General features: G+C 41.5%; 1 protein-coding gene across 5 annotated transcripts in view; it reads right to left on the bottom strand.

The window, feature by feature from the left end:
* The window catches only part of FBLN2 (fibulin 2), a 258583-nt gene that overhangs the window by 36513 nt on the left and 203795 nt on the right, over positions 1-18275 (bottom strand). For all 5 annotated transcript variants that reach the window (XM_007500354.3, XM_056804787.1, XM_056804788.1 and 2 more), the window contains one exon: positions 8045-8251. In XM_007500354.3, the coding sequence (XP_007500416.2) occupies positions 8045-8251 (207 nt within the window). The remainder of the gene's footprint in view (positions 1-8044; positions 8252-18275) is intronic.

Genomic DNA, 18275 nt, shown 5'->3' with positions numbered 1-18275 from the left:
ATTCCCCTAGAACTCTGGCTGGGTGGAGTCTTACACTAGGGATCAAAGACAGGATAGAAATTGGCAGTGGGTTAAAGACCCTCAGAATGTATATGTGCAAAATAGGCATAATAAAAGCAGATTTGACAGTACAGTGGATAGAGAACTGGGTCTGGAGTCAGGAAGATCAGATTTCAAATCCAGTCTCAGATACTTAGTAGCTGTGTGACCTTGGGCAAGTCACTTAATCTCTCAGTCTCATCTGAGGTTAATCACTTAACTTTTCTCAGTTTCCTCATCTGTAAAGTGGAGAAAACTATAACGCCTACCTCTCAGGGTTGTTGTGATGATCAAATGAGGTAACAATTATAAAACATTTAGCTTTGTACCTGGCACACACAGAAGGTGCTATAGAAATATTAACTATTATGAAATTTAGTCAGTGAGAGGGACTAAATGGTATCTTTGGGATTGTTCTGTTTATGGTTATAGCCTTTTCTGCATGTTCCCTTCTGTGACAGACACCTTCCTGTCTCCAAGTCTAGCATGATATCCAGTGTACCATGGTGATGGCAGACAGTGGCTGGGGCAGAAACCTTACAATGACATTAACAAGAATTTTTCACATTCACACAGTGTTTTCTCTTTACTAAGTCTATTAATTCAATCTGTTACCCCATTTAAATTTTGGGAGGAAAGGAAAGGTAGGAGTTATTATCATACTGTAGAAGACAATGCAGAGAGAGTAATTGATTTGTGTGGAACCACATAGCCATTCCATGGGAGAGCTAGAATTGGAGCTTGGGTGCACTGATTCCCAATCCAGTATTCCTCCCTCTAAATGAGGAGGCCTGATGCAACATGTGGCATTACCAGTAAAGCTATAACACTCTAACACAGGGACATATGTTTTGCCTCCTGCTCCCCGGGGCTCCCTCTCTCCTTCCCTCCCTCCCTCCCACCTACGGAGGATGCCACGTGCCAGGAGGAGATCCATGCCAACAGACACATAGGGAGGAAATGGGCCAAAGCCCAGCAGTGCTGAACATTTTCCAGGAAAGCTTCCAGGAAACTATTCTCCACCAGCTCTGGGGCTTTGTCTCCAGTAGAAATTACCTGGTTTCCTTAGACCATCTCAATCACTGTTAGCCCAGTGAACCTCAGGATTTGACCTTCTTTACTTTCCCCTGGAGTGCCCTCAGAGAAAGGAGGTGTACAGGGTGACAGGATGGACTGAGGGCACATGGAGCCACAGCTGTATTTCCTCTGGTTAAAGAGAGGAGCCTGATATAAAATACAAGAAGTCTAGATTTGTGGAGGAGGAAGACAGAAAAGTGGTAACTATGGATCTCTATAAACAGATCCAAATGATGGGCTGTCTATCCTCAGAACCTGAATATTCTTTTGAGACATTGCCCTGTTGAATGGACCTACCAAAGCTGGAAGTCAGAACCCTAAACCAAGGGGAGGGGGCAAGTCACAGAACTTTTGGAATATTCCAAAATCTTCATTGAATAAGAGAGGGAGCAGATGGCACCTGAGCCCAATCTTGAAGGAAGATTTGATTTCAATGGAGAGAGGGAAAAGTCATGTCAGAGGCAGGAAAAGATATGAATGAAGAACAAGTAGGAAAAGTGCAAGACATATTTGTGGACATTTGGGTCAAGGGGGAATACATAAAGAGGAGGGAATAACAATATAGGAAGAAAGGGAGAAAAAAGCAATGAATGGCAGCTGTGGAAAGAAAGGAAAAAAGAAGATAGGAAAGAAGGGAGATAACTATGAAAAGAAGAGGAGAAAAGGGAGAGAGAGAGGGAAAAAAAACTAAAATAGAGGCAAGGGGACAAAGAAACTATAAAGAAAATAAAATTACTATATGCAAAAAAAGAAAAAATGGCAAGATGTAGGGAGAGAATGAATTTAATACTAGAAGGGATATACTTTTATTGAGTTCAAAATCACTTAAGTTCATAAAATAGTCTCACTGCTCTGGGAAATCAATAAATGTTTATATTAAGTTAATGATTTTATTTTACTCACTGCCTGTTGACTCAGTAAAAGTTTAATTACTTAATTGCCTGGGTTGTAGCGCCAGTTTTCACAAGGGGCCATACTATGAACATAACCCAACTCTCATTAACTTGGGAACTAATGACCCCAGCTGTGGATTACAAACAAAAACCTCTTCTCGCCTCTCTTTCTTCCTTCTCCTTCTCTTTCCCTTTCTATCCTCTTCTCTTCCCTCTCTTCTTCTTGCCTACCTGCCTTGGTACCAATTCTCAGCCCACTATTGAGAGGGAAAAGGGAAAGGAGGTAAAAGGCATTATATTTCATCTGCAGCCATAGCTAAGCTCATCTAAAAATGAAGTTTCCTTCATGATATCCCTCTGGACAACCTGGCTTGATGTGGCCTGGATGAGAGCCCAGCTAGACAGTTTCCTAGCTGGCTGAATGGGTGTACCAAAGCGTTGATTAATAGACCTCTAGCAACATGGAAGGAAGTCTCTCATGGCAGCTCCGGGACCTCAGACTTGGCTCTGTCTGGTTGCACATTGTTATCTCTGATCTGGATGAAGACACAGAATGCAAGCTTATTCGATTTGTGGATGACCCAGATCTAGGTGGGAAGGCTAATTTGTTGGAAGACTATATCAGGGTCCAAAACAAATCTCAACAGACTTCAATCAGGGGCCAAAACCAACAAGATGAAATTTCCCAGAGGGAGAGATAAAGTGTTTTGCTAGGACAGGGGGGGGGAGGCCTTTTTTGACAGCAATTGATGGGAACAAGACCTAGGGGTTGAGGTGACCATAAGCACACTGTGAGCCAAGCCTGTAATAAAACAGCTAAAACGCCCAATGTGAAGTACTGGGCAGTACTAGCAGAACTCTAGTATCCAGAACAAGGGAAGTAATAAGCACTGTGCCTTTTGGCTAATGTTGAATGCCTCATTCTAAGAGGATCATGGGACATTGGCAAGTGAATAAGATGGTTAAAAAGTCTAAAGATCATGTCCTTTGAGAACAGTTTTGGCAAGCTTCCCAGGGATTCCGATCCAGGATGCTTTCAGGGTCCTGAATTTGGTTGCACGGGTCGTGCCTACCTTGCTCATCTCATTCTGCTCATAGCACTCTTCTCCATGTGATGATGATTGCAGCTGTATCAGTTCAGGTTGGTTGTTTCTTATCCAGCCCCTCAGATCTGTTACCTCAGTCCCTTCACTTTTCCCTTCTTTGGGGCAAACTCTCCATAATCCTTTCCCTTCTCCATCCCTCCCCCCAGCTACACAGCTTTCTCCATTTGGAGTACAATTTCTGTTGGTTTCTTTATTGGCTACAGGCTGAGCTGATCTTCAATGCCCTCATTTTATAAAGCTTTTAGCCTCAGTATCCAATACTAATAACTAACATTTATATAGTGCTTACTACGTGCCAAGCACTGTGCTAAGTGTTTTATAACTTTTAACTTATTTGGTCCTCACCTCAACCCTGGGAGGTAAGAGCTATTATTATCCCCATTTTACAGATAAGGAAACTGAGGCAAACAGATTAAGTGACTTGTCCAGAGTAACACAGATAGTGAGTGTCTGAGGCAGATTTGAACTCCTGACTCCAGCCCTGTCCCTCTATCCCACTAAGCCACTCATCTGTAAAATGATTAGATGTACTCATGACCCTGTGATACTCTTAGACTGTTTTGGCGGAACAGGCAGAAGAAACCAACAAGAAGGTTCAACGGCTGAGATGGCGACGCAGCAAAGCACTGTGGAGTGCTTAGGGCGTGTTGGAGCACAAAAGACAACATGGCCATCCAATGCAGCTGAGGAAGTCTCCAGGTGTAACGACTTTTCGTGCCACTGGACCCAGGCTTCCAACACCGAGAGAGTGGGACTGTCTCTGTGCATCGGCTTTTCCACTTAAATCTTCATGCACAAGTGTCTTTGTGCACAAAAACACACAAAGACAATCATCATCCTCGGTTACCGAGAGACTACTACTAACTAACTCTTAGCTCTAAGATAACTCAATTATGGGATGGTAAGAAGTGAGAGGAACCTTGGAGGTTATCAGTCTAACAATTTAGCATCTTTTTTGTGTGATGACCCACTTGAGCACTCTGGTGTAGCCTTTGGGTCCATGCTCAGAAACATCTTTTTAAATGCATTAAATAAAATACAGAGGAGTACAAAGGAAATCAATTTTATTTTTTAAAACCCTTACCTTCTGTCTTAGAATCAATACCATGTATTGGTTCCAACACAGAAGGGCTAGGCAATGGGGGTTAAGTGACTTGCCCAGGGTCACACAGCTTGGAAGTGTCTTGGGGTCATTCAGATTTGAACCTAGGACCTCCCATCTCTAGGACTGGCTCTCAATCCACTAAGCCACCCAACTGCCCCCAAGGTGTTTTTTTAAGATCTAGTCCAATGCCTTCATATTACAGAGAAGAAAACTATAGTCTAGAAAGAGGAAGAATCCTTTCCCTCTGGGCTTTTCTAGAACTGAGAAGGCCATAGAAACATGAGCAGAAATCACCTAGAGAACCGGGTGGAACAGTGCTGGGCTTGGATTCAGGAAATGTGAGTTTGAATCCTGTCTCAGACTCTCAGTAGGTGTGTTCAGCCTTTATGTTCCCATCTGTAAAATGAGACTAATAGTGACACCTACCTCCCAGGACTGTTGTGAGGATGAAGTGAGATAATGAATGTCAAGTGCATTGCTGAAAGTGCTATGTAAATATTTACTGTTATCAGTCCTCCCCCTCCCATTTTACTGATGAAGAAAATGAGGCAGAAAGAGAATGTTCCCTAGCATCGATGGCAATAACAGCGATAAACAAACAGAACTAGAAACAAAAGCCCAGTGATTGGAGAATGGCTGAACAAATCATGATGTAGGAATATAATGGAATGTGATTGCATCATAAGAAACTATTTATATGAAGAATGCACAGAAATATGGCAAGACACCTCATGTGAAGTGATGCAGAATGAGCAAGACGAAACCAAGAGAATCATAAACATGTTAACGATAACTATGTTAAGTTACAGCAACAGCAACAGCAACAAAATTCATGTTAAATACGGAAGAAAATTTCATTACTACCTAAAGATTTTATGAGCATCTTTTGTTTCTTTTAACAACCAGTAAATAACCAAAAGGTATAATTGTGTGCAAACTCGTTTGCAATCATTCTTGCTTCATTTGTTTTCATTTGGGGCTATTTTTCTCTCTTGTTTTTGTTTAAATATGTGAATGCCTGTATTTGTCAATGGGAATTAAAAATACTTATGAAACCTGGGGGAGAGGATAGAATGCTATACTTAGTGCTAGGAGGTCTTGGATTCAAGTCCTGCCCTCTGACACAAACTGGCTCTGTGATGCTAGGCAACTAATGTGACTTCCCAGGACTCTAGGCAACCCTCTAAGATAGGAATTCTTAAACCTTTTTTGAGTTGTGGACCCTTTTGGAAGTCTGTTACAGCCTATGGGCTTCTCAGAATGATAATTTTAAATACCTAAAATAAAATACATAGGTTTACAGGGCAGCTAAGTGACTCAGTGGATAGATAGTCAGGTCCGGAGATGGGAGGTCCTGGGTTCAAATACTGAATTCAGACACTTCCTAGCTATGTGGCCTTGGGCAAGTCACTTAACCCCCATTGCCTAACCCTTATGTTTCTGTCTTATAACACCTTGAAACCAATACTTAGTATCAATTCTTTTTTTTTTAAACCCTTACCTTCCATCTTGGAATAAATACTATGTATTGGTTCCAAGGCAGAAGAGTGGTAAGGGCTAGGCAATGAGGGTTAAGTGCCCAGGGTCACACAGCTGGGAAGGTGTCTGAGGCCAGATTTGAACTTAAGACCTCCTGTCTCTAGACCTGACTCTCAATCCACTGAGCTACCCAGCTTCCCCCCTTAGTATCACTTCTAAGACAGATGGTAGGTTTTTTAATACATAGGTTTACTAAGGAAACCATTATATTGAAATATCAAAATATACTGAAAAAAATTTATGGACCTCAGGTTAAGAATATCTCTTCTAAGACTGCAAATTGCAAAGAAGGTGGCACCCTGCAATAGTAGGGGGAGTTTCTTCCCCTGGTAGTATCCCAAACACATGGAATCATAGGTCTGGTCCCTATCTGTCCCCACCACATTTGCATCATAGCTTTATTGAAGTAATAACAGTCACCTTAAAGTCTGAACAGGAGTTTTGTGGCTATTACACACTGGGCATATCTGCAGGGGCTCACACTTTGTTTTTTTATTTCCAGTCCAGTGTTTTTCCTCTTTTGCCATGTTCCTGGTCTGACAGGGATCTGACACACTGACACGCTATGATAACTAAGGATGGTTGGACAAATGGGGGAAATCAGGCTTCCTACCCTTAGAGCAAACTGCATTGGCTAAGGCTAATGGCAGGCTATCAATCATTGCCACAGGTCAGCAATTGGCTGGAAGCAGAGAGGTTTTGGGGAAGTGGAGCCAGAGCCAGATTACGGGCAGCAGACTCAAAGGCTGAACTGCCTGAGATGGTCCTCTACCGCCTGTTGGCTTTGATGCTCCTGGATCTGACCTGGCTGAATATTCTTGGCGGGACCATTCTATGGTCCTCTTTCTAGCCATCCCTCAGAAGCCAATCATGCAACATATACATATCTATCTATCTATAGATATAGATATATAGATATAGATATATAGATATATAGATATAGATATAGATATATAGATATAGACATAGACATAGACATAGATATAGATATAGATATAAGCCAGTGGAATTGCTTGTCAGCACAGGGAGAGGGGAAGGAAAAGGAGAGGGAGAGAAAATGAATCCTGTAACCATGGGAAAAGATAGAAAAACAAGTAAATTTAAAATAAAAAATTTAAAATACAAAGAAGCCAAATCATGCCAGTAAACAAACAAAAGGCTTGAGGAACAACATGGGAATTGCTTGTTCTTACTCCTTCTAGATCATCAGGGATACCTTGCCCATAGATTGAGTAGGCAACAGTCTACACCGGGAGATATCAGAAACACAAGGAAGGTCCTACCCTCTCTTCTTGTCTCAAATCTCGCTCTCACTGGCTTATTGCTGCAGTCTGAAATTCTACCTATCATATCCATTGACCTAAATTTCCCCTTTTGGGTAAAGCAGTGCAGAAAAGGATCGTGTGCTGAAACATAAATACCCCTAGCAGGAGACATTCATTGCCAGCCATTAACACATTAGTGTGAATTGGTCTTCTCAATATGCTGGCACAGTTTTGAATGTGGAAAATGTATGGAAAGAGATTTCTAGGCCACTGGCCATTTCCCAGGGAGCAGAGACCTGTAAACAGTCAGTGGGCAACAGGTCTTAGAAGCATAGATTTACAGCTGTTCATTGAGTCCAACCTCCTCATTTTACAGAAGAAACTGAGGCTAAGTGACTTGCCCTGGGGCCCACAGGAAGAAGTGAGGCGAGTTTCAAACCTGGGGCTTCCTGACTCCAAGTCTTTTCTAGCTCCTATGCCAGTGTGCTTCTCATGGGGGTATGACACCATAAGGGCAGAAGAGGGCACTGTAGGGGAGGTAAAAGGATGTTGTCTCCTTCAATACTGAGCCAGTGGACCAGATCCATTGGAATGTGATTCATAAAGGGCTGCAGTAGGGGAATATCTGGCTATGAAATGCAACTGTGGGCTCTGCAGGGACAAGCTCACTGCTGACTTAAAATTGACTTAAAGGTCCTAGGGTGAGTCCCCAGAGCTACTTTAGACATCTTCCTGCCTCTCAAAAGTGTTTGTTTCTTGGAGATGCCTCTCTGGGAGCTTCCCACTGCCCATGGGAGGGCTAAAAGCTCAAGTTAAAATCCCTTGAGAGAAAAGGCACTCATCATTTTCCTAGCCCTCCAGTCTAGCCTTTTATATAGAATAAATAGGTGACCACCTTCTGTTACTGTTTCAGGAACCCCAAGAAGGTCCTTCATTCAAAATAAAAACAAAATAAGAATACCCCTTCTTTCCTTGCCAAGGTAGATTCTCCCTGGCCCCTAGCTGTCTGACTCCTCTTACCTGGGTGGCAACTGAGTCCATCCTCTTGCAGGGTGAATCTGGGGAAGCAGGCACACTTATAGGAGCCCACAGTGTTGATGCACAGGTGCTGGCATAGCTCGCCCGGGTACAGGAGGCACTCATCTCGGTCATCGCCAGGCAGGCTGTTAGACAGCTCAGACTCCTGGCTGATGGACAAGGCTTCGTGGAGGTTCTCTCTCTCTGAAACTAGAAGAATATTCCTTTGAAAGTGACAGGCGTCGTTACACAGATCCCCAGAGAAATAGTTCAACTCGGATACCTGGAACTGTATCGCAGCCAATTCAAACTCTGGGGTTAGTCTTGTCCTCAGGGCCATGGTGATAGTGGGATGCCTCAGCATTCCTCAAAAATACTAGGGAGTAACGGAATTTTGTCACCTACCATCTAGTATCTTTTTAGCCTAAACCGGTAGAAAGAGACGTCAGAGTCCTTCTGACCAAACCTGTCCCAGAACAGCAATTGCCTTTGCAGCACTCCCAATAGATCTTCCAAGATCCCAAGAGATCTTCCACAAAACAAACAAAAACCCACCGCGGATGGGGAGAGCTCTCTTTTAGATAGTTCTAGATATTAGGACATTTCTTCTTTATTTCACGTTCTCTCTCTGTCTCGGCTCTGCTGTCTATCCACCGTGTGATTTTGGATGTCTCTTTTTTTTTTTAATTTTAATATTATTTTATTTGGTCGTTTTCATACATTATTCACTGGAAACAAAGATCGTTTTCTTTTCCTCCCCTCCCCTCCCCCCCCCCCCCGCCTTTCCCTCTCCCATAGCCGACGCATGATTCCACTGGTTATCACATGTGTTCTTGACTCGAACCCATTTCCCTGTTGTTGGAGTTTGCATTATAGTGTTCATTTAGAGTCTCTCCTCAGTCTTATCTCCTCCAACCCTGTAGTCAAGCAGTTGCTTTTCAGCGGTGTTTTTACTCCCACAGTTTTGGATGTCTCTTAAATTCACAGGGTCACAGTTTCTTCATCTATAGAATGAAGGGATCAGATTAGATCCCTCTAATTTTCTGAGGTCCCTCCTAGTTCTAAATCTGTGGTCCTACAATAAACGGAAGCTGGCTTTGCAGTCACTTCTACCCACTGGGACTTGTTCTGTCTTCAGTGGCCAAGCAGAGGGTGCTGAGTAGAGAGATTTGGAGATGGAGGACTTGAATACAAACCCCAAATTAATGTTACTACTAGTCATATACATACTGTGCAAGCCTATTCACCTCTTTGTACCTCAGCTGCATGTTTTCTCTTTCACCTAAGGCTATTTCCCATCTATTCTATTTTTATCTGGTACATAACAGTTTATGTACATGTGTTCCCCATTAGAATTTAAACTCCTGGAGGAGAAGCACTATTTTTGCCCTTTTTTTAAAAAAAAATTTCCAGTGTTTAGCAAAGTGACCAAGCACTTAATAAATATTTATTGATTGACTGATCAGTCTCCAAATAGAATTAAGAGGTTGGACTAGGTAATCTAAGACTTCTTTCAACTCAAAAATCTCATGAATCCAGTCCCTCACTTACACAATAGTCCTTCAAATACTTGGATACATAGATCAAGTACTTTCTAGATTTCTTCTTCCCACCCAGGGAATGTTCCTACTTCTTTCAATCAATCCTTGGATAGCAAAATGTCCAATCCCTTCATTGTCCTGGGCACGTTCCTTTGGGTCCAATTTATTGCTGTTAATAAACATAAAAGCCATCTCCCAAACATCACCCCAGTTGTCCGAAATCCCTATCTCACAGTTCCTTTGGGTCCAGACAAAGGAAAGTTCCATGAAAATGCAGAATTGGGGACTTGGGGAAAGAAAGAGAGCAGCTGATCCATCAGCAGCCATTAAAAACTATACTCAGTAAGCCTACTTGGAAGCATTGCACATAATAGATGCTCCATAAATGTTAGCTAAATTTAATTGAAAGTCTAGCCCTGAGACAGAATCCAGCCCCTTGTTATACTTGCATGAGGCCTAGAGGTAAGGCCCAAGAAGTACATGATAGATGCTATGGCCTAGGATAGTCAGAAGTCAGCAGAAAATCACTATACACCTGGGCTTTCATGTGGGGAAAAGGGCTGGGGGAAGATGTCAAGGGAGAAGGGATAGTGTAAAGGATCAGGAGGGTACCACAGACAAACCTGACCGACTCCTCTAATTTACCCTTGATAGCCCCAACTTTGTGGTTACACTTTGGACTGAGTTGGCTCTTCCAGTTGGAGTGTGACTGTCAAGTCTTCACGGACAGTCAGCTCACAGACTAGAACATTATTTATGAAGGACTGATCATAAATGATCGGTAGGAATAGGATGAGGGAAGGAGAGAGAGGGTAGGCATCAAGAGAGAAAAGAGTGAGGAAGGGAAAAGGAAAAGAGAAGAGAGGAGAAAAAGAGATGACAAGAGAAGCAGCAAAAAAGATGTGCATTATATGGAAACAGTGATGAAGTGAGAATGAGATCACATGGGGGGGAAGAAATAGAGAAGAGGTAAAGAAGGTTGAAAGAAGCTTTTGGTGTCAGGGTCAGTTATCAGGAATAAGCCAAGAGCACAGACCCATCAGTTATACTAGAAAAAATATTATATGTATACATGCATATATATACTGATCTATAAATATACATGCAGATATCATGTCACATACACATGAATATACATATGTGTACAGATCTATATATACACACATCTAAAATATACCTTATATCTCTTACACACATATACCTACAGGTATAGAATATATACATATGTGTAGATATACATATATACTATATCGTCTATATTTTATACATACGTGTAGACATATTTTATGGATATACATATACATGTAGATATAAACATATTGTATATATGGTACATACCTGGTTATTTACATATTATTTCTTCTCCTAGACTGTGAGCTCCGTAAGGATAGGGACTATTTTTTGCTTATCTATGTATCCCAATACTTAGCCTGGCACATAGTAATCACTTAGTTAATGCTTGCTGCCTGGCTGACAGTGTTGACTAGCAAGAAAGCCTGGGCTATGAATGTTGGTAGGGGGTGGGCCCTGGAGGGGGGGTCTGGAGAATTCTACCCTGAACAGATCAGGGCGGAAAATGTTGGTCAAAAAGAAGGAACTAAAATCAGCAAGCTGGCAGGCATGATTCCTATAGAAAAGGGAACATGGAAATTAGATTTCTAGGGTTAAGGAGGTCTCTGGGCAAAGATCCAAGCCTGCCTCTGGATTAGCTGAGATGCTGAGCTCTCTCTAGGGGGTTCCATCTTGGATGGAGTACTGAGCTCTCTCCAGACTGTCTCCATGTACTGCCATGGTGCAAAGCTGTCCCAAGGGTGTGACTAAGGTATAACTCCGCAGCACACTGGGACACACAAATCCTACCCTCCTGCCTTGGTTCTCAAATTAAATGTATTCTGGAGGGTTTGTGTGTGAGGTCATATTTGAAGAATGTGTTTCATATCTGTTCTGTTTACATTAAGAAATGGCATTTAAAGGGAAACAGGATCCTGAGGTTGATTTCTCTACATTTGTTTCTGCCCTGATATTGTTGCTTGAATCCAGCTGGGCTGCAGGCCTTCTTCCCAATCCAAACTGATTGGTCTGGGCAGTGTCACAGAGGAAAACCAGCCCCAGAGGAGTAGCCAGGTTCATGAGGTGGGCAGAAATAAGGGAGCAAGATGCCCATGGTCTTCCAGAGTCTGGGGATGAAGAATGGGGAGACTGAATGGAAAGTAGGAGCCTATCAATTTAGGAAAGGCAGTGCAAATCATGGCATATGAACATAAAGGAATATTATCATGCTATCAGAAACAATGAATACAAAGAATTCAGATAAAAATGGAAAGATGTGTATGAGTGGATGTAGAGGGAAGGAAGCAGAGCCAAGAGAACAAAAGACACAAAATAATGTAATGGAAAATATCACCAAAAGAATTGAGAACTCTTGATAGTACAATGAACAATCAAGAGTTCAAGGGCCTGCTGGGAAAGCATGCTTCTTGCCTCTTGTTAGAGAGATGGACCTATCTTCAGGTCCAAAATGTGGCATACATTTTCAGAAATGGCTAATATACTTATGTACTTCACTGTGTTTATTTATTACTAGGGAGGGTTTTCTATTAGATTGGGAGTGGGTTATTAGGAAATGGCAGCATTGATATGGGTTCCTAGGTGGAAAAGTGGATAGAGTACTAGTCTGGAAGAAATGAGTTCAAATCAAGGCTCAGATTCTTACTAACTATGGAACTCTGGATGAATCATTTAACCTCTCTTTGTTTCCTTATCTGTAGAATGAAAATAATAAATGTAGCTGCCTTGTAGGGTTGTTGTAAGGATCAAATGAAATTATCATAAAGTGCTTAGCACATTCCCTGATAAATAGTAAGTACTATATAAATGTTAACTATTATAAGACTATATTATTATTGATATAAATAAATAATAAAATTTAAAATAAACAGAAAGGAATCATAGATAGGTTATTCAATTCAACCTGTATCTGAGGCATGAATCATGTCAATAACATCTGTGAGAAATGGTCCTCAATCTCCATCCACCTATCACTAAGAATGTGGATCATAGGAACAAAGATTTAGAACAAGAAAGGACCTTACAGATCAATGAGTCTAGATTTCTCATTTTATAGAGGAGGGAAATGAAGGAGAAAGAAATTAAATTGCTATCCCCAGAGTCCACAGATAATAAGTGTCTGAAGTGGGATTTGAACTCTTGAGAGTCCAAGGATTATACTCTATCCACTATCCCACTTTGCACCTCAACAGTTTATTCCATTTTCAGAAAATTCAAATAGTTACTATATTTGTGTGTATATACACATATGTGTATGTATGTATGTAAAAGGGAATTCTTTGTTCTCTTTGAGTTTACACTTGTGAAAGGGAATTCTTTATTCCCTTTGTGCATTTAGAATTAACACTTTGGTTAACAATAATTTAAGTACCCCTACTTAGTACCTCACCAGACTCTGAAGACAGAATTAAACTCTCCTTTGTCTACTTTTGAATTGAATCAAAAACAAAATCTTGAACACCCTACTTAGCACTAGGTGGAGGAGTTCTCCACTCTTTCAACTCAATCAGTCAGGAAATGAGAATTCACACCTCTCCAGGAAGTGAGAAATGGCTCCCACAAATGCTGCCTCCTGGGCAGTGCTGCGCAATTTGGAAGCTGTGATTGGCCTTTGTGAAAAGGGGATGTGACAAGAAGCCACTATAAAAAGACCCTGAATTTCTGGGGTGAGGGAAGTTGATTCCAAGAGGGAAGTTGGTTTCAAGGAGTTGGACTTCAAGAAAGAAGTCAGCTTCAAGAAGAAGGTTGGCTCAAAGAAGAAAGTGGGCCTCAGGAATCACCTTCATTCCGAATCATAATCTTGGCCTGCCTTTTGGAGGGAACTTGGGTGAGTGGATAGCTGGTTTTCCTTTCTTGCCTTCTGGAGAGAGTTAAAATTCTGGTTGAAGGTCAACAAGTCCTGGCTGAGTCGAGCACCAGAGCAATATTTAGTTATGTAAAAATGGAGATTTGAACCCCAGACTTCAATTCCCAGAAGTCCTTGCTAGTTCCCAGATTGCCCTCTAATCTCCCTGAATCTCACCTGAGTTCGAGAACACAATGGCTATTTAAACTGACTGTACCACCTACTCTCTCTCTCTCTCTCTCTCTCTCTCTCTCTCTCTCTCTCTCTCTCTCTCTCTCTCTCTCTCTCAACTTCTGCTTCTTAGCACACGCAGCTTGCTACCTAGCAGGCAATATGTGAGTGGTTGTGAATGGGCTCTCTGGGCCTAGACACGTGCTTTATATATTTGTATTTTCTTTATTACTTAATCTTTAATAAACCTCATAAAAATATAATACCTCTAGCAGAGAAACTAATTTTAATCTTAACAGTTATATAAGCTAGTGTCTTCTCTACCCTTTTGTATTTCTCTGCTTTTACTCTTTTTACCTCTTTTGTAAATAAAAACTATTAAAGTCATTTCAACTTTGAAGCAATAATACTTTGAATTGACAACTACCACATTATTTATAAATTTCTTATATTTTAGTCAAACCATTAAAATTTAACTCTTACATATATATGTATGCACACACATATATATTTGAATAGTTGCCATATTACTATGTGACAGTGAGATGTGGAAAATGATAATCTCCAAAAAACTGGAATTCAATATCAGATAGAGAACCATGGAGAGATACAAGATGGCTGTGTAGAGGTCATAACAAAGTAAAGAGAAATAGGATTTAAAGATGCTTCCAGGAAAATATGTCTTAGGAAGCAAAGATGGGTTGGTCTTGTGGCAAGGACTATTGGAAGAGGGCCTCCAATACACTGGGTGGACTTCTGTGGTGATTTTATGGGAGGGGCATAGACAAGAGTCAGGGACAGGAATGGACAAATGCAATCTGTATCATTGAAGAGAACCAATGATATCACAGATCTTAAAGTATTTCAGGGTCTCATAGGATCACAGATTTAGGGCTAAAAGAAACTTAGTCCAATACCTTCATTTTAAGGATGAGGAAAACAGAGGTCCAGAAAAGTTAATGATTTATCCAGTCACATATTTAATAAGTGACAGAGGTCCTCTGATTCCAACCCTTTGCTCTTTTCTGTTGTATTATTTGTTATTTACTTGTTTTGGTCTTATCCAACTCTTTGTAAGCTCTTGAGGGTGTGTGAACATTGGGAGTTTTCCTGGAAAAGATACTAGAGTGGTTTGCCATTTCTTTCTCCAGCTTATTTTACAGATGAGGAAACTGAGGTAAATGGGTGGAAGTGACTTGCCACAGGGCACTAACAATGAGGTAGCTCTTCTATTTCCATTGAGTCTGTGCTGTTGAGTCCTTCTTATTCTAATCCATGATTACATGGGTAATTATCTGTGCCTCTTCCCATCTTCCCATCACTGTCTGCCATCTTTTACCACCCTATCCCTTGTTCTTATGCCCTCTGCCTCTGTACTCCTCTCCATTGCTTGTCTCTGTTCTTTCTGTGCTTATCTGACCCCACATCCTCTCTGCCTCATTAAAGTGAGACTAAAGTCTCACTTTCCTCTGCCATCATGGCTTGTGCTAATGAGAACCCAAAGACCTGGACATTTCAATCCCATTTCATAATTTCATGAATTAATATTCAATTCAAAAATCTTAAAAGCAGACCCAGGACTCAAATCCGGATTGCCTGTCTCTGTCCCCTGCCACTCCATCCTTGCCATCTAGTTGTCTTTCTCTATGGTACACTGCCTCGCTATAATAATAAATGCTTATATTATAAAAGTTATTATCTTTGATTAGAACCTGTGACTTTATTGGTGTGAGGAAATTCATCTTATGATGCCAGGCTGGACCTTCTCTACAAGTCAATGGCCTTAAAGAATTGCCTGGGACACTGGGACATTTTGACTTTCCCAGAGTCACACAACAGTATCTGTCAGAGATGAGCCTTGATCCTAGGTTTTCCTGCAAGAACTGTTATTTCTTGTCTTTGCAGCCCCAACTACTTAGCATGGTGCCTAGAACATAGCAGGGCCTTAATAAATGCTTATTGAGGGGGCAGCTGGGTAGATCAGTGAATTAAAGAGAGCCAGGCCTATAGGCAGAAGGTCCTGGGTTAAAATCTGGCCTCAGACACTTCCTTGCTGTGTGACCCTGGGCCAGTCACTTAACCCTCATTACCTTGCCCGTACTGCTCTTCTGTCTTAGAATTGATAAATAGTATTGATTCTAGGATGGGAAGTAAGGGTTTTATATCTAAATGTAATAAACAAACAAACAAATAAATAAATAAATGCATGTTGATTGGTGATTTCCTGATACCAAGGCCAATGCTCCATTCACTGCATCATGTTGATTCTCATACTCTATGACAATTACATTTATTATGTCACTTCAAGGCTTATAAAGTAATATCATGAGATAGCATAGTGAATAGAGTACCTGGCTTAGGGATAGAAGATCCTGGGTTCAAATCTAGCATCAGACATTTCTTAGCTGCATGACCCTGGACAAGTCACTTAATCCCAGTTGTGTAGCTTTTACTGCTCTTCTGCCTTCGAATCACTAGTATTGTTTCTAAGAAGGTAAGGTTTTTTTTTTCACAAAATAAATGGACAAAGTGCTCTCCTCATAATAACTTTGTGAGATAGGTGGCAGACAAGGGTCAATCACTGTGTAATGAGGCTGGAGTGTAAGTCAGGCTGAGAAGAAGAGAAGCACTGAACCAGCAGAGAAACAAGAGCTAGTGTGTTTTAATGCAAACAGCCCTGGACATCTTGGAGTCAAAAAGATATTTCTGATCCTGCCCAAGACACGGGCTGGGTGACCCTGTGCAAATCACATCCTCACTGATCCTGTTTCTTCAACTGTGAGAGGAGGGGACTCAATATCCCTACCAGCTCTAAAACTATAACCCTTCTGGGCAAAGGGCCAATCCTCTGGGGGCACTCAGGCAGCCTACTTGGGCCACTTCCAAGGCATACGCCAGGAGTCACAGAGAGAGGACGAGAGCCCTATCTGGCTTTCCTTTCTGTCTCACATTCGGACACCCTCCCCATTCAGACTTAGACCCTGCCCCGTGGAAAGCCACGCTAATAGTCTCTGAACAGCTCAAGACTCCAGAAACAGGTGTCAACCTGAGGGTGAAGTCGAGGCTGGAATTTCCCAGCTGGAATCCATGAGGAGCGCTTTTGTGTCTAACACGTGGAGGGATAATGAGGGAGAGGAGCCAGAGGAATGCAAGAGACCCTGTGCACGGGGCGGGCTTTGAAGACGTGTGGGATGCATTCCAAGCTTGATTTATTGGGCATGAAGAAGCACGACTGCCCCGCTCAGCTCTGGCTCACATTTCTACCCCAGAACTCCATGAGGAGAGAAATCTCTGATTACAAAGAGTTCTGATCCAGCATGATTAGTATGACTGAAATGACTCCCAGCTGGGGTCCTGGCCCAGGAACCCCGTGATAAATCCCAGGATCTCCTTAGGACGTTTCTGCTTAGGTCTGGGATGGCTTTATCAAGTGGTCTGGCTTTGGGGTCTTCCTCTTGGGAAGGAGGCAATGATCTCTCATAAGCAACTACTAAAGTCTTAGAATCTCTCATCTCAGACAAAACAAGATGCCACAACCACCCAGAACTAGGATTTTGGGGACCCTAAATCCAATGTCAGCCAGGTAGGATAATGGATAGAGCACTGGCCTTAAAATCAAGAAGATCTGAGTTTGAATCCTGTCTTAGATACTTATTAGCTTAGTGGTCCTGGAAAAGTCATTAACTTCTCTCAGACTCAGTTTCTTCATCATCAATGAGGGTAATAACACCTATTTCCCAAGGTTATTGTGAGGATCAAATGCAATAACACATATAAAGTGCTTGGTAAACCTTAATCACTCTATAAATATTAACTAAAGTTAAAAGAAATCTCAAATCTAGTCCATCACTTTCATTTTACAGATGAGGTAACTGAGGTACAGGGAACTTAAGTAAAGGTGCCATACCCCTTTCATTGTCCTCAACTCCAGTTTTTATGACCAGTCATATAGGTAGTAAACATAAGTGGTGAGAACTAATTCAACTGTCATGCCCCTTTCATTGTTCTTAACTCTAGTTTTTGTATACCATATATATATTCTTTGTATATATTTATATATATATACACTGTGCAAATAGAAATTTGATACACCTGAACTACATTTACCCAGCATCCTTTTAAGTTGTGTCCTGATGTTTTGGGATATAAACTTGCTAAAAACCCCACCCTGGGGGCTTCTCTGGAGCTCTGCGCGCTCTCCCAGGTGTGCGGTCTGGGAAGGTTTTTTCTCCCTTTACTGAGGCTATTCTTTCCTGTGCTTCAAGTTATTATCATTAAATCTTATGAAAAATAATACTTGGAGTTTTGGGGTATTCATTTTAGATCTTCCAATACATATACATATATATGTTTATACTCTCTTCCTGAAAGAAATGGTACTTAACTGACTGTAACCTTAGGCAAGTAGCCTCCCTGTGCCCCAATATCTTCATCTGTAAAATAAGGTCCCTCCCAGCTCTTACTGCTATGCCCTTATCAGTTTGGGAGGTAGCATTTGGCATTGAAAGCCATTCAGTTGTTTCAGTCACGTCCGATTCTTCGTGACCCCTGGGTTTTCTTGGCAAAGATTCTTGAGTGGTTGGCCATTTTCTTCTCCAATTCATCAGAA

The sequence above is a fragment of the Monodelphis domestica genome, chromosome 7 (assembly GCF_027887165.1).
Source record: "Monodelphis domestica isolate mMonDom1 chromosome 7, mMonDom1.pri, whole genome shotgun sequence".
NCBI lineage: Eukaryota > Metazoa > Chordata > Mammalia > Didelphimorphia > Didelphidae > Monodelphis > Monodelphis domestica.
The sequence above is the reverse complement of the archived record's forward strand: the minus strand, read 5'-3'. Positions and strand labels throughout refer to the sequence as shown.